The 15379-nt window shown below is 43.7% G+C and overlaps 1 protein-coding gene across 1 annotated transcript in view; it reads right to left on the reverse strand.

Moving 5' to 3' along the window:
• The window catches only part of LOC137417057 (uncharacterized), a 293573-nt gene that overhangs the window by 22762 nt on the left and 255432 nt on the right, over positions 1–15379 (reverse strand). Inside the window, exons 15-16 of the mRNA XM_068102807.2 lie at positions 15274–15329; positions 6959–7029 (exon numbers count right to left, since the gene is read on the reverse strand). Coding sequence (XP_067958908.2) covers positions 6959–7029; positions 15274–15329 — 127 coding nt within the window. The remainder of the gene's footprint in view (positions 1–6958; positions 7030–15273; positions 15330–15379) is intronic.

The following is a 15379-nucleotide window of genomic DNA, read 5'->3' on the forward strand; positions in this document are numbered from 1 at the left end:
ACGAGTTTGTCAGGTGACAAGAACAAGCCGGGTAGACTTTGTTTCAAGGCCGGATCCAGATCCGGCCTATCAGTGGGATACAAAACATAAACTGTTCATTCTGGTGAAGGTATATGCTCTACCGAGTGCCGTTCTGGATTTGTATACAGCCTAGGGCTGTTGGTTGCATCATTGCTGGGAGTGTAACTGTGCCCCTGATGCAGTGCCCCTATTTCTCGTAAAAAAAACAAAACAAAACAAAAAACCACCTTTAGATGCCATTTGTCCCCGCAGAGCAGGGGTTGGCCTTTTTTGGGCAACGTGGTCCCCTTTTTGAAGCAATGTTTTATGGCCGGATGCCCTTCCTGCCGCCAACCCTGTTAGTCGCCTCTTGCGACACACAGATAATTACCAGTGAGCTGGTACTCAATTTGCCGACCTCAGAAGGATGACAGGCTGAGTCAACCCTCCTGGTGTTAATTCAGCGATCAACCGGGATTCGAACCCAGGATCCTAGGATCCCAAGCCGGCACCCTAACCGCTCAGCCAACACCAGGCCTATTTCTCGTAAGCAGGACCTCGGAAGGATGATAGGCTGATGAATCAAACCACCTAGTGTTATTTAACGCAATAACAGGGGCTCAAACTCAGACCCTAAGATCTTAAGCCAGCCACCCTAACTGCTAGGCCAACACCAGGCTTGTTTATGGAATGTTGAGATGTGAAGGTGCCTCCTATATGTGACCTCCTGCTTTGCCCAGCATGGGTGGTTTGAAAAAGAAAGACCATTCATGGTTAAACATCAGCTGTTCCCTTGTGCATTTATCTTGTTCAAGTAACTTGGTATAGCGATGGCAGCTCTGAGCAATCTTCACCACATTGATATATACATTTTTCTTCTTTCTTTTTTTTTGTAAAGACGATCAAGACATACTAGCACGGACCCGTGGAGATTCCACCTAATGTAAAATGGGACTTCAAGTCCTCAACTCCACTTCCTCCCCACCCCCCAACCCCACTCACAAACCACAAGTCCTCAAGCTCCGCCTCACAAAACCAACCAGATCTCAGGAATCTTCCATTCTTGATTGACTATTCCATACGCCTCGAAGTGTAGTTTGATAGAAAGGAGGTGTGGGAGGAGGGTGGTTGCTGTACGTGTACCTGAGCATGCCGTAAATCATATGAGGTAATTAAGGGTGTAGTACTGGTGAACAGATGATTTTTTTTTTTTTTTTTTTTTTTTAGCTGAACACTTTCCTTATAGTCTTATAAACAAGAATCTTTTTTTTTTTTTTAGCTGAACAGTTTCCTTATAGTCTTATAAACAAGAATCATGCTATTAGAGGTCATAAAAGTACCCCTAATTATTGTTATCTTTACACGCAATTTACAAGAAATATAATATTTTGCATGAAATTTGTTATAACTTTAATTTGCATCATTCTTTTGGGCTGAAATTTGGACAGGATATTCAGAATATCACTTCCTTTAAAATGATGACGGCTTTTGTTTATAGGAGTAGCCATTGTGGATTTATTGAAGGACAACCAAGTTTTATCTGGTAATTAGCATAATTAGCTAATTAGTGAACATTTGACATAATTTCACAAAATCCTCTCATCAGGTAGTAGAGTAGCACATGTATAATACATGTACCAAGTTTTGTGTGAAAAGAATGATAGGTGACATAGAAGATAGAAGTAGAAATGTGTTCTTTGTTTTTCCTTGTTTTTTATTGACGGTCTAATTTATGCAAATTATATGCATGTAATATGACAAAGAAGCGTTGAAACTGGTCTGAGTTAAAGCCAAGATTATATCTTTCAAGAAAAACTGAAAATTAGATATTAACTTGACTTTGTTTTTGTGTAAAGGCCTCTCAAAGGTACCTATGTAGTTTTCTCAATTTTTCACCAGTACTACACCCTTAAAGCTGGTTGTCCCTTTTGCATTTAGATTTTGGTCGTTAAACATCCCACAATGTTTCTTGAAAAGTCCATCTGGCCAAATTGAACAATCGAGTGTACTAGCGTGACTCGACGCATTCCGCGTGCCTCACCGCACATGGTTTCAGAGGGATAGGCATCTTTGACCATTTCGGTGTCTTTTGGGTCTTCATGGTCTTTTGGATCTTCATGGTGTTTTGGGTATTCAGGGCCATTTGGGTCTTCAGGGTCTTTTGGATCAGCTGGGCCTTTGAGGATATTTTGGGTCTTCAGGGGCTTTTCGGTCTTAAGGGTCTTTTGGTTCCTCTGGGTCATTAAGGGTCTTTGGGGTATTTTGGTTCTTTGGGGTATTATGGGTTTAAATTTCCATGTTTTAAACGTTTCCCAGTGTGTACCCTGGATTAGAATAGGTACACCGTATCCCTGCGTGTCGTAAGAGACGACTAAGAGGGTTGGCGTCAGGAAGGGCATCCGGCCATAAAAACATTGCCTCAAAAAGAGAACCATGACAATTACAACTACATATGAGCAGAGTACAGCCCGAAGTGGAGATCGGTTTCTGAGGTTTGGGACATGGAATGTAGTGACAATGACAGGGAGATCAGGAGAAGTGGTGGAAGTATTGGTCAGAAGAAGAGTGGACATATGTTGTGTGCAAGAGACGAGATGGAAGGTAAGTGGTGTGAGAATGGTGAAGGGTAGGAAGAGACAGAAATACAAGTTTGTGGCAAGGGTGCCCGGAGGGCGTGAATGGTGTTGGTGTCCTGTTTTCTGAGAAGTTTGTGGGCAGTGTGGTGAGTGTGACGAGAGTGAGTGATAGGTTGATGATGGTGAAAATGATGATTGGAAAGCTCTTGGTGAACGTCATCTCGGGATATGCTCCGCAGGTTGGTTGGAGCGATGAAGAGAAGGACAAGTTCTGGTGTGCGATAGAGAAGCTGATGGAAAACGTGAAAGATGAGGAAGTTGTTGTGGTAGGAGGAGACCTAAATGGACATGTGGGAAGGAGTATGGATGGTTTTGAGGGAGTTCATGGGGGTTACGGATATGGTGTGAGAAATGGAGAAGGTGAAAGGATTTGGAGTTTGCTGATGGAGCTGATTTGTTGATTTGTAATACTCAGTTCCAGAAAGAGGATAATAAGCTTGTTACATACACGTCAGGTGGGTCGACGACAACCGTTGACTACCTGATGGTGCGTAGGCGAGATAGGGGGCACCTCCGGGACACAAAGGTGATCCCGGGGGAGGAGGCTGTTTCACAGCACCACTTGGTTGTCTGCGACATAAGGGTGAAAGGTGCGAGGAGAGCTCGGCGGTGAAGTACCAACCGAGAATGAAGGTGTGGAGGTTGAAAGAGGTGACAGTGAGGGAGGCATTAAAAGAGAGGCTGAGTAGGGTAGAGGATGATGTGGTTGAGCTTGAAAGTGGTTGGATGTCAATGAAAGATAGTCTGTTGGGAGCCGTTGGTGAGGTATGTGGATGGACAAAAGGACCACCGAGGCACTCGGAAACATGGTGGTGGGATGATGAAGTTGGAAAGAGGATTGACGAGAAGAGGAAGAAGTTCAAGGAGTGGCAGAAGGCGAAGGGTACGGGAGCAGAAACAGCAGAGCATGAAAGTTATAAGGCAGCCAAGAAGGCTGCAAAGAAAGAGGGAGCAAAGGCGCAGGAGGCATGTAGGAAAATGTTCGGAGAACGCTTGGATTCGGAAGAGGGTCAGAGAGCGGTATTCAGGATTGCAAAGCAGATAGCGAAAGAGAGGTGTGATGTGATGGGGGTGAGTTGCTTGAAGGATGAAGTGGGACAAATCATTGTCGACCCAGATGGAATTAAAGGAAGATGGGAAATATATATGGAAATGCTGTTGAATACAGACAATGAATGGGATGGCAACATAGAGAGTAACCCAGTTTTAGGACCGGCAGAGAAGATAACTGAGAAGGAAGTTGAGGAAGCGATAAAAGCAATGAAGAGTAGAAAAGCGGGAGGGCCGACGGGAGTTGTGGGAGATATGTTGAAGGCAGCAGGAAGTTGGGGTGTGAAGAGAATGACAGAGATCTGTAATCTGGTGGTGAAAGAAGGCCGCATTCCAGTGGATTGGGAACTGAGTACCCTCGTCCCTCTATACAAGGGGAAAGGTGACCCTCTGGAGTGTGGCTCGTACCGAGCGATAAAGTTATTGGAGCATGGAATGAAGGTATTGGAAAGGGTGTTGGAGAGGAGGATAAGGAAGAAAGTGAAGATCGACAAAATGCAGTTTGGATTTATGCCAAGAAGAGGAACGACAGACGCGCTTTTCATTGTGAGGCAGTTGCAGGAGTAGTACATGGAGAAGAGGAAGAAGTTGTTTCTTGGGTTTGTTGATATGGAGAAAGCATTTGATAGGGTTCCACACAAAGTATTGACATGGGCATTGAGGAAGTTAGGAGTGGAGGAATGGTTGATCAGAGTAGTGATGGCAATGTACAAAAGAGCGCGCGCAGCTGTAAGGACGAAGGACGGGAACAGTGGTGAGTTTGAGGTGAAGGTGGGAGTGCAGCAGGGGTCGGTACTAAGTCCACTACTATTTGTAGCTGTGATGGAGGTGCTGGCTCAAAATGTAAAGGAGGGTTTACTGTGGGAGTTGTTGTGTGCAGATGATCTGGTGTTGATTGCGGAAAGTATGGATGGACTGAAGGAAAAGATGAACAAGTGGAAGGAATGTATGGAGACAAAAGGTCTGAAGGTGAATATCGGAAAGATGAAGGTGATGGCAAGTGGTAAAGCATGTGGTGAGGTGGAAAGAACTGGGAAGTGGCCCTGTGCTGTGTGTAGGAATGGTGTCTGAGTGAACTCCATTCAATGTACAATGTGCGCTGAGTGGGTTCATCAAAAATGTAGTGGTCTGAGAGGGTCATTAACCAGTGTGGCAGCTACATTCAAATGTAAGGTGTGCACAGAGGGAGCTGCAGATGGAAGAAATGTTGAGTTGGATCTTGGAGACGGCGTGAAGCTGGAAGGTGTGAAAACATTTTGCTACCTCGGAGACATGCTGAATGGAGAAGGTGGATCAGACTCAGCAACGGTTGCTAGAGTGAGATGTGCATGGAAGAAGTTTCGGGAACTGATTGGCGTGCTGATGAGGAGGGGAGTGTCGTTGAAACTGAAGGGAAAGGTGTATGCTGCATGTGTGAGAAGTGTTATGATTTATGGGAGCGAGACATGGGTAATGAACGTAGAGCAGCAACGAAGGTTGGAAAGGGTGGAAATGCGAATGGTTCGATGGATGTGCGGAGTATCGTTGAGAGAGAGGAAGACAAATGATGAATTGCGAAAGATGATGGGAATTGTGCCTGTGATTGATGCTGTGAAGATGAACAGGTTGAGATGGTTTGATCATGTGTTGAGGAAGGATGAAAGTGACTGGTTGAGAAGAGTGATGGAAATGAATGTAGAAGGAAGTAGAGGACGGTGAAGACCGAGAAAGGCTTGGCTAAAGATGGTGGAAGAAGAAATGCGGGCAAGGGGGTTAACAAGGAGAGATGCAGAAAATAGGGCAAAATGGAGAAGATTGTCATGGGGACCGCAAGTCTAACCCCACTCTAGCAGGGAAAATGGCCTTTAAAATGCATGTTTGTTTGTTTGTTATACGCCTCGACATATGTACAAAAGTGTCGCTCTGACAAATGAAACGTCCTTCAATCGTATCAAATCTCACAGTCTCACCCTGTTACTGCAAGATCGTCACACCAACACCCATATATACATATCTTTTTCCTCTTCAGCCTTCTTCTTTCTGCTTCCATCTTGTTAATTTCCTCTGTTGCTTTAAATCTTTCTTGTTCCATGTCTTTCAACATCATCTCCTCATGTTCAATTCTTTCTTCCACTGTTGTTCTCTTTTATTTTCCTTGTCAGCCCTTTTCACATTCTCCTCTTCTGTGTCTCTCTTGATCAACATGCATACCTCCTCAATCTTAATCTTTTCCTCCTCCATATATATGTAAAGCTCATTCTAACCACTCACTGACTCACTGATATTAACCCTTCACTGATATCAACACATTGTAAGCGATAACGAACTGTGCTTCGTACGCAGGTACATAATAAATAGAAGCTTTATGATTATAGGCCAGCATTACTGACGTTAGATATAGACTGATAACTAACTTACAGTTAGATATCGATAGAGGTTTTCATTTCACAACTTACAGTCATAGAAATTACAATTTCCAAATGCTCAATATCGATTGAGGGTCACTCATTGCAGTGAGCACAACAAGGCTGCACTTATTTTCGGATATTTTCAATTACGGACGCTTTCCGATGGTGCTGTTTTTCCCAGTGTACCGGCTTCAATGGCCGTCAGCACGTGAAATATTGGCTTTCAACATCACCCGGAAAGCACTGAACATTAATATCAGTCAGTCAACAAGTCAGTCAGTCAGTGAGTGGTTAGAATGAGCTTTATTTATTTGATATATCTTCACAGTCAGCCACTGGAAGACATACAGTCTATTGAGCATATAGGCCTCACCATCAACTATTCCCTCTTCTGGGCTGACCATATACCAAAGTTGCCTTCCCCTCTGTTGTTCCTAGTCATTCCTTGATAAATCGGAACTACTCCCAACCTTTGTCCATTACTCAAGGGAGTACTGCTTTCTCTTAAGGGCTGGGGCCCCATCATCATATGTCTCTCTTGGAATCTGTAGAATCTAATGCTCTCAACATTATTGGAATCTCCCACGATGAGGCAAAACACCAAAGCACAAGACCTTTTGCTCTCATATTGCAAACAGGTAAGTGGCTTCTCCTCTGGTGTATCTCCATCTAGTCTCTCAGCCCTTTGACCATCCCCAGCTACTTCCGGATGCACACATTGTTATTGGAACCATTTCATGACCAACTCCCAAAATTGAGGCTTACGACACACCTCCACACTTTTGTTCCTCTTTTCTCCCGCTTGTGGAACTACCTTTCTAGATGGTGGTGGCAAATGCTAGAAAATGTTTGGGGACAAAGAGAATAAAGATCCAAGATCATTACCGGATTGGTGACTTTTCTTGGAAGCTTGTTGATCCTTTATTCTATCCAGCTCTTTCTTCAGCTCTTCCTCACTGAGGACAAAATAGCAAAATAAATTAGAAGATGTGAGGGTTTGCCACTTTTGCAATAATGTGAGCAAGACAGATGAGGGTGGACGATTAATCATCATCTTCTGATGGGATTAGCGGCTCATAGTGCATGCAAGATTGGCCCAAATCTTTCACACACTGGCTGGCCAGGTCTGGCATTTAACTGAAGCGGATTTGAGCAGGAATTTGGAACTTAGCCAAGGTGCCAGCGATTACTCGCCTACTCTTCATCGAAAGGCACCATGGGATCTTTAACGTCCATTAGCAACAATGCTAGCAGACGTGTCCCCAGCTTAACGTCCATCCAAGGGACGGCGCACTTTGTGATGCAATGCCCTGCTTGCGAAGCACCAGTCTGACAGCTTATAGTCGGGTTGAGAATCAAACCCAGACTAGACAGCTCAAAGGTAAGTGCGCTACCTCTGCACCATCCTGTCGGACCCGAGGGTGGACAAAAATATGTAGACTAGTGATAAATTAAATGAGAAAAATGGAGGTATGAAAATTAAAATATATATATAAAGCGAGGGAAAAGGCTAACAGACTAAGAATGGAGAAATTTGTGGAGACATGCAGAAACAAAGATGGAGGAATGAGAAAATAGTATTATTGAAGTGGACAAATGATGGTGTTAGGCTATGAGCCAGACCCTCAAATTTTCGACATTATGCTCAATCAGAGGGAGGATGGCTAACAGTTATTTTTGGCAAGGCCAGGGACCCTAGTGCTGAAAAAAATGTGATAGCAGTGTGAAACTCTTAGCCGTATCTGTGTTATCATCACATTTGTCAGACCACCCCAATAACGCTTTCGGTAATTTTTCCGCCTAAGATTTAGGGGGTAGGGTTCGTTTTGGGGCTTTCAAATAATATCTCCTATATGTATCAGTTAGTGTTGTATACCAGGTGAAAGGTAATTGAATTATCTTTCACATGATGTATAGAAAGTGCCTGTGTGATATATAGTAACCTCTTTATGATCATTAAAACATAATTATTTCCGCCAACCCTCAAAAATTTATCACAAAATCCCCAATGAAAACAAAATTAGGCAAAAATTCAGTTTGGCGGATATTAAATGAATTTTTGAATTTGAGAAACACACAGTATGATTAAAGTCAAATTTGGGCCTTAAATCTCATACACCTTGATAAAGATGAGAAAATCCAATATACAGTAGTTGCTGTAACCATGACCTAAAATCCATAAATGTATATCTTTCCGCTCTTATGATATATTGATTTACATTTTACGATTTTTGACCGACAGCATGTATATAGTTTGTATACCATTATTGGTCTAAAAATAGTATATATAATATTGGGATGTCAGCCATATATAGGCCAAAAAGTACTGAAATTGGTGTCAGAAATGTCTAATTCTAAAAATATGAAGGCATTATGACCAAACTGTATGTGGTGTTCTTGAATATACCACAGACGTATGATGCATGTGATGATTAACCTACTCCATGTATATGTATGTATCCTGATGTACCCTAACTTGGCGAGATAATTTACATCATATTCATGCAAACGTTTTTAGTCTTGTAGTGTTGTATGGTTCTCTTATATTACCAGCTATACATAAAGTAAACCAAAGGAAAACAATGTACTTTCTATTTAAGCAACATATATTTATAGACATCATACCATAAAGTACACGAGTTATCAATTCAGCGTACACCATATTTGTTACACATATGTACATGATCTTTCTCCATACAGTTCTACAATTCAGAAGTTATCCTCGTCATCGTCGTCGTCTTCTTCATCGTCTTCTGCCGAACTGTCATCACTCTCACCATACACTCTCTGGTTGTCACATGTGGTGAGTTTGCACATGTCTGTGCACTTCAAACCACTGGCCATGCAGACACACATGGGTAGTGTGCATCTTTTCGAACAGGTGCATGCCAGTAAATCCAGAACCGCCTGTGGTGCGGGCTGTCCTTGCATCCAGTCGACTGCCAGCTGCACGCGACCATCCTGGGTATCCCAGTGCCATCCTTTCCCGATTGGACTCGGTACTGCTGGATCCATCTTGAGACTCCTCTTCCAAATAGCGGCTTGATAGTTGGCTCGCTGTGCATGTTTGGTTAAGCAGTCTTTGCACGGAGATAGCTGGTGACTGTCGATCTCTCCCCTCTTGGCACAGAACAGGTGATATCTCAAGTCATTCACCTTCACTGTCCCCGACTTCAGTGCGTACATGAGACAAGTGAAGTTCTCCAATTTATCCATCAGTTCCTCACTGACGTCCCAGTCCTCTCCCAGCTGTGTACATGCATCCTGCACATCTTTGTTGGTTCTGATGAGTTTTAGTGCAGTCAGTTTTCCTCGTCCAGCGAACGTGCTGACTGTGTCGCATCCGGTATAGGCATGCATTCCAATTAGGGCCTGACATACATTTGTGCCGACTGACTTTCCTATTTTCCCTATGTCTAGGATTTTAGCCCTTGCTTTGGTGCCACATTTCTGAAACAACTTGGCATGAATCTTGGTATGAAATGCCAAGCCAATGACAAGTACGTCGGTGTCATCTGAGCTAATAAGCACAGACTGGTATCCATGTGCGGCAGCATAGGCAGCATGCAAGAACAGACGACCATCTGCTTCCTCGTGTGTGCTTTCCAGGGCCACTACTTCTTGGCTAGCATCAGATGTGATCTGATAACACTTGTCATTGCATGTTACAAAGAGAACCTTTCCCTGTAGGCGTCTGATGTACTCTGGTTTCTTCCACTCTTCGACCAGGAACATGATAAGACTTGACTTGTTCCCAACATAGCTGAGAAACTTGCGCCATTGCCTTACAATTTGAGATGCCGTGATGTTTTTCAGCTCAAGTCCAAGTTCTTCCCCCCTGGTTAACCGTTCGCTGTTTTTGATGGAAGTCTCCTTGTAGGTGTCAAAGACGACATCGATCCTCTGGCTACTGCATCCATCCTTCAGGGCCATGGATAGGACAATCATGGCCACTTCGGCAAATGTAGTTTGATCACCTGCCACCTTCTGTATAAGGAGCATCCCGTCAATAATTGTTGCCGAATTGTCGGGTATCCTTTCAGCCGGGGTCACAGTCCTTTGCAAAGCCGTGGCTAGGGCAGCTTTGTTGGTTTTCCGTAGAAGGCCTTCGGGTGTCGCCAGGGCCCATGGCAAGGGACCTAGAGGATGAGATAGCACCTCTGCCATGTGAAGATCTCGGCCCTGTGCCATCACGATAATTCTACCAAATAGAGCTCTGTCTGCTTGAAGAATTACTGCCCTGCCATTGCTTCTGCATTCCTTCTTCTTAGTGACGTTGCTGAAAGTCTTCAGCTTGTTCAGTTGCAAAGGGTCGTGGAATTTCTTGATTGGTGGGTTGCTCTCAAGTCGCTCAATCTTGAAGTTTGTGTAGCACTTGTGTCCGACTTCCCATGCTTTCTCCAGATCCTTGGCAATATTTGGAGGGGCTGCGCGTGCGGTGGAAATACTGATGAGAGAGCTGGCCATAGTGAATGGGTTCACCCAACTCTGGATCAGAGTTATCAGTGATGATACAGCGTCCTCATCTTTCTTGATCCGTGTTTGCTGCAGATCCGCGTGTTGTACGTGTGTGTTGCTCACATTCACCATTTCCCTCATCTGGCGGAGAAACGCACTCCTGTATTCGGATGTGACATAGTAGCGCTTCACTGCTCCAGATTTCAAGTTGAACCTGGTAGTGCCACCTGGTGTCTGTCTGTCTTTGTTGACAGTGACCTCAGTAGTTTGGTCAACTGGAATGCGTCCAAACGGATTGCTTTTTGACATTTGAACTGAGAAGTACCCATCCGAGAACGCTTGGAAGATGCCAGGGTGCTGCGTTGGAAGGTTTGTCATTTGTGCGTAGTATGCTGATAAATACCGTGCATAGTTGATTTTGTCGTATGCGAAGCACCAAGGAATCATGGCTTGGATAGCAGATAGATGTAATGGCCAATTACCTTCTCGGGAAGCGCGCAGTAGAGCAAGCAAGACCGTTTCAACGATATCCACGTACGACATCCAGAATGACGACAATTCACCATTATCATGACGAAGGTGATGCAGGAATTGCTTCCAAACAGCCTGAACTTCTTCACACGATTGATCTTCCAACAGGTTGTTCCACTGGCTCTCATCTTGTCCCAATTCAGCAACTTCTGCTAACAACGTAGTGACCATCTGTGTTGCCTCTGGTCGCATCTTTTCCAACCAAGTGAGAAATTCAATCCACGCAAGCCTCATGAATGCTTCGTAGATGCTCTTATGTACACGAACTGCTCGGTTGTACATCTTCCCCTCCATAACCCGATTGAGTGAGCCTTCTGCGACGATTCCTGTTTCGATGCAAAAGTCTCTAAGACCAGCATCTTGGAAACGAGCACCAAGAATCGACATCACATTGCAGATTGTGTGGAACGTGCCGAGGCAAAGTACGATGTTAGCATATGTGTCTGTGTGTTTCCAGACGATCTCGGCAGCCTTAGCATACAGGGCCTGATCCATGACGACGACGATGTCCTGCAAGTGTAGGATCTGTCGGACGCTTTCAGACTGCTTCAAGATTTCTGCGACTGTGGACATCTCTGTAGCTGGTGCATTTATTGTAGGCATATATCTAACAATATCCTGAGAGACGCTGATAGATGCCCTGACGGTGATGTTGAATCCTGTCCAACTTGGTGTTTTTTGTGTTACTGGGTCCACCTGACGGGCAATGACCCAAAGAAGATTCTTGATTTGAGCAACTTCCATAGCCATCTTGTTTTCCGCTGCAGCTGTTGATAATGTTTGTAGTGGATGAGGCCCAACACGTTCACCTGCAATGTAGACAGGCAGTGTTTCTTCTGTTATGCAGACTGTTCTTTGCTTGAGCTTCTCGATCTTCGGAAGTGGCTCCTTTGGAAGGTGTGGTCCATACATTTTGGCCTGCACTGCAATGCCATTGACTCGATGTGTTGTTCCTTTCCCGGTCAGCATCTCTTCCAGTCTATCAATGTTATCCCATGCCAAGTTTGTGAATACATACGGCTGGATGCTGCTTGGTAGGACTGTTTGCTCATTTAAGTTTGCTGCAAGTTTTTGAAGACATAGTGCAGTGTCATTTTCCTCCAGTTGAGTGTAGGATATTGCATGTCCAAGATGGTTCAATGTGCGAATTAGTTCTACGTTCCCTGTGAGAGTCTTAACTGCATATGGGAGCAACATGTGTTTCGGAGGCTTTTGTTGTCCACAGCTCACTGCATAGATAATGTCCTGGCTGAAAGATTGCATCAGCATGATGACCCTGTTTGATGGAAGCTCGTTTTCCGGATCTCCAGTCAAGAGGCCAAGCATAAAGCGCTGGAGATAGACGGGAACGACGAAAGAGTCATTGTCGACGTCGGCTGGATGATAGGGCCATGGAGTTGGTTTGTTATCCTTCCTTATCATCGATCTGATGTGTGTCGATGTCTGATCAATGACTTTGGACATGTTTGATGATTTCCCTTTCCAAATGCTCAGTTGTTGTTTAAGTGTTTGTATTTCTTTGACAGCATCTTGTAGTGTTACATTATCAGGTACGACAATCAGTTTTCCACTGTTGTCTTGAAAGATGTGAACGCTATTTCCAAGATCAGTTTCCAGTTTCCGTGCGAGGTTTTTTCTTGTAGCAGTTCTTATCCCATGCAACCCTCTTGATGTCATTATCGATTGTAGGTGCTCTACCAGCGTTGTCATCCTAACAATTTCCTTATTCGGGATTATATGGTTCCGGATGTATACTAGCAACTCATTGTATGCTTCTTCTTCAGTGTAGTCAGATTCGTTTGTGGCGGCCGTGTTTCTGTCATGTGCATCTTTAGTGCTTGGTCTCGTGTAACTTCTGTAGCAAGAGAAATGGTATCGTGCTTCAGCTGCCACAATGTCTCTACTTGTGGCAGCCATGATTTTCGTGTCACATTTACGCACGGCGCTGTTTCGCAGTGTTTCATCTGCTCTCAGATCAACAGCCTTGCTCAACTTTTCACGGGATGACGTTCCCTTGCACCACTTGGTCTTTCCACAGAATATACAATCCGGTTCATAGATGCGTGATTCCGAAGATGCCCTTCTGGCTTGTCTCTTGCTCGCTGAACATGTTGCAGCAGCATCGTCGGTTAAATTGGATTCAGCTTTTCGTTTCAGTGCTTCCAAATCTCGCTTCATGGTGAACACGCTCCTGCACTGCCTGTGGTAGAATACTCGGGGAATCTCCTTCTCTGGCAGCGACTGAGCAAGGTCGAGAATGGGTGCATGGTTCCATATTTTGGCCGCATCCAGCAATGTAGTCCACGAATCGAATGTTTGAGGGCTTATGAGCGGATCTTCTGGTTTGACATCTAACGATAGCTTATGAATGATACAAACGTCCTTGGGAACTTTCTGAGTGATCGCAATCTCCATTGCAAGTATTTGTTCAATTGTCTATCTGCGGTACACTCTGTTTCACCACCACCAATATCACCACCACCGTCTCACCTGGAAAGACACATAATATCGAATGAGACCACCACCACCACCACTACTACAAATTAGCATCAGTTGCTATAGTTGCTTAAAAATGTATTCTGCACCAACAAATCTACAAAGAGAAATACATTAGATGTCGTGCACCGCTGTCATGGTTGCAAATCACCTAAAATATAATGAAAATATTGACATTGATGACAACATTCGTATTAGCATGTCTACACATATTGCATTGAATTTCATAGCACATCATGATCATATGTGTGAGGATATTGACTCTAATTATACTGTATGTGTGTCTCAAATCGAAACATACCTTTTACATACCTTTTGATTTTTGCCTATTTTTGTTCCTAAAATTGGGGATTTTGTGATGAAGTTTTGAGAGTTGGTGGAAATAATTATGTTTTAATAATCATTATAAAGAGGTTACTATAGATCACACAGGCACTTTCTATACATCATTTGAAAGGTAATTCAATAACCTTTTACCTGATATACCACACTAGCTGATATATACACGTGATATTATTTGAGAGCCAAAAAACTAACCCCACCCCCTAAATCTTAAGCGGGAAAAATGACCCGAAAAGCGATAAATGGGTGATCTGACAAATGTGATGATAACACAGATACGGCTAAGAGTTTCACACTGCTATCACATTTTTTTCAGCACTAGGGACCTTGGCCTTGCCAAAAATAACTGTTAGCCATCCTCCCTCTGATTGAGCATGGTCGACCCCTCGGCTCATAGCCTATGTGAAATAGAATCAAAAACTGCAGAGTAAGATGGTCAATAATGATATGGTGATGCATTGAGAAAGGTGAAAAGGAGAAATAAACAAAAGAAGGTTTCAACCATTTACCTGGAAGTCAATATGGTGAAAAGTTCGATGCAGAGGGATAAGGTATGGAAGAGGACAGTGTAAGGAAAGCAGTGACAGTACAAGGGAAGGTATGAGACAAAATAAGGTGAAAATAAGAGAATGTCAAAGTAGAGGAGCAAAAAGAAGGAAAATAAAACATAAAGAATATAGCATGAATATAAAAAAAAGGGGAAAATAGCATAAAAGTAAAAATCACAATGAAATCAAAGAAGAAGAAGAAAAAGAGAAAACAGAAAACAAAAGTGACAAAGGGGAGGAGACATGGAGATAAGAAATAGAAAGTAAAGGGGTGGGGTATTCGGGATAGAAAGGGTTAGGGAGGGATGGGGCCATTGCAGTAGAGTTTTGGATTAACTTTCTTTAGTCTTACCCCAAAACAGAGACAAACAGAAAGACAGGGAGAGCAGGGGAGGGGAGAGCGGGCAAGAGGAAAAGAATTACCACATCTGGCCTGGCTTTGCTTACAACTAGCCTCACCTCACCTCTGCTCACATATCCAAGGCCACTCATGCCCAGCTCTTGTCCCATCTTTAAACTCCCCTCACACTTAGCCCCTCAATTATTTATCCACACTTCCTTCCCTCTACCATTTGCCCAAATCAGTGACTTCACACACCTCCACCTGCTTTTATATCCCTACCTCCACTCTGTTATGACCCAAATTGAATGTCACAATTTCATTGGCTGGTTGTGTCAGCAACATAAATTTATTCCCCTACCTCCATCCATCTCGATTGCAGTTTCATGAAAGTTGTCTTTCCACCCTTCTATCTACATCTCAAGCCTGCCTTCAATAAACCTGTTTCAATCAATCTTCCCTCTCCAAATCCCTTTCTAACTCACCGTTTTCTCACATCCAAGAGCTGTTGGTTCAATGAGCTCTTCTCTTGTTCATGCTTCTGTAATGATATTACTGCAGATCAAACTTCAACAAAAGAATGTTATTGGG

Source organism: Myxine glutinosa, chromosome 3, assembly GCF_964187855.1.
Source record: "Myxine glutinosa chromosome 3, kmMyxGlut1.1, whole genome shotgun sequence".
Classification (NCBI taxonomy): domain Eukaryota; kingdom Metazoa; phylum Chordata; class Myxini; order Myxiniformes; family Myxinidae; genus Myxine; species Myxine glutinosa.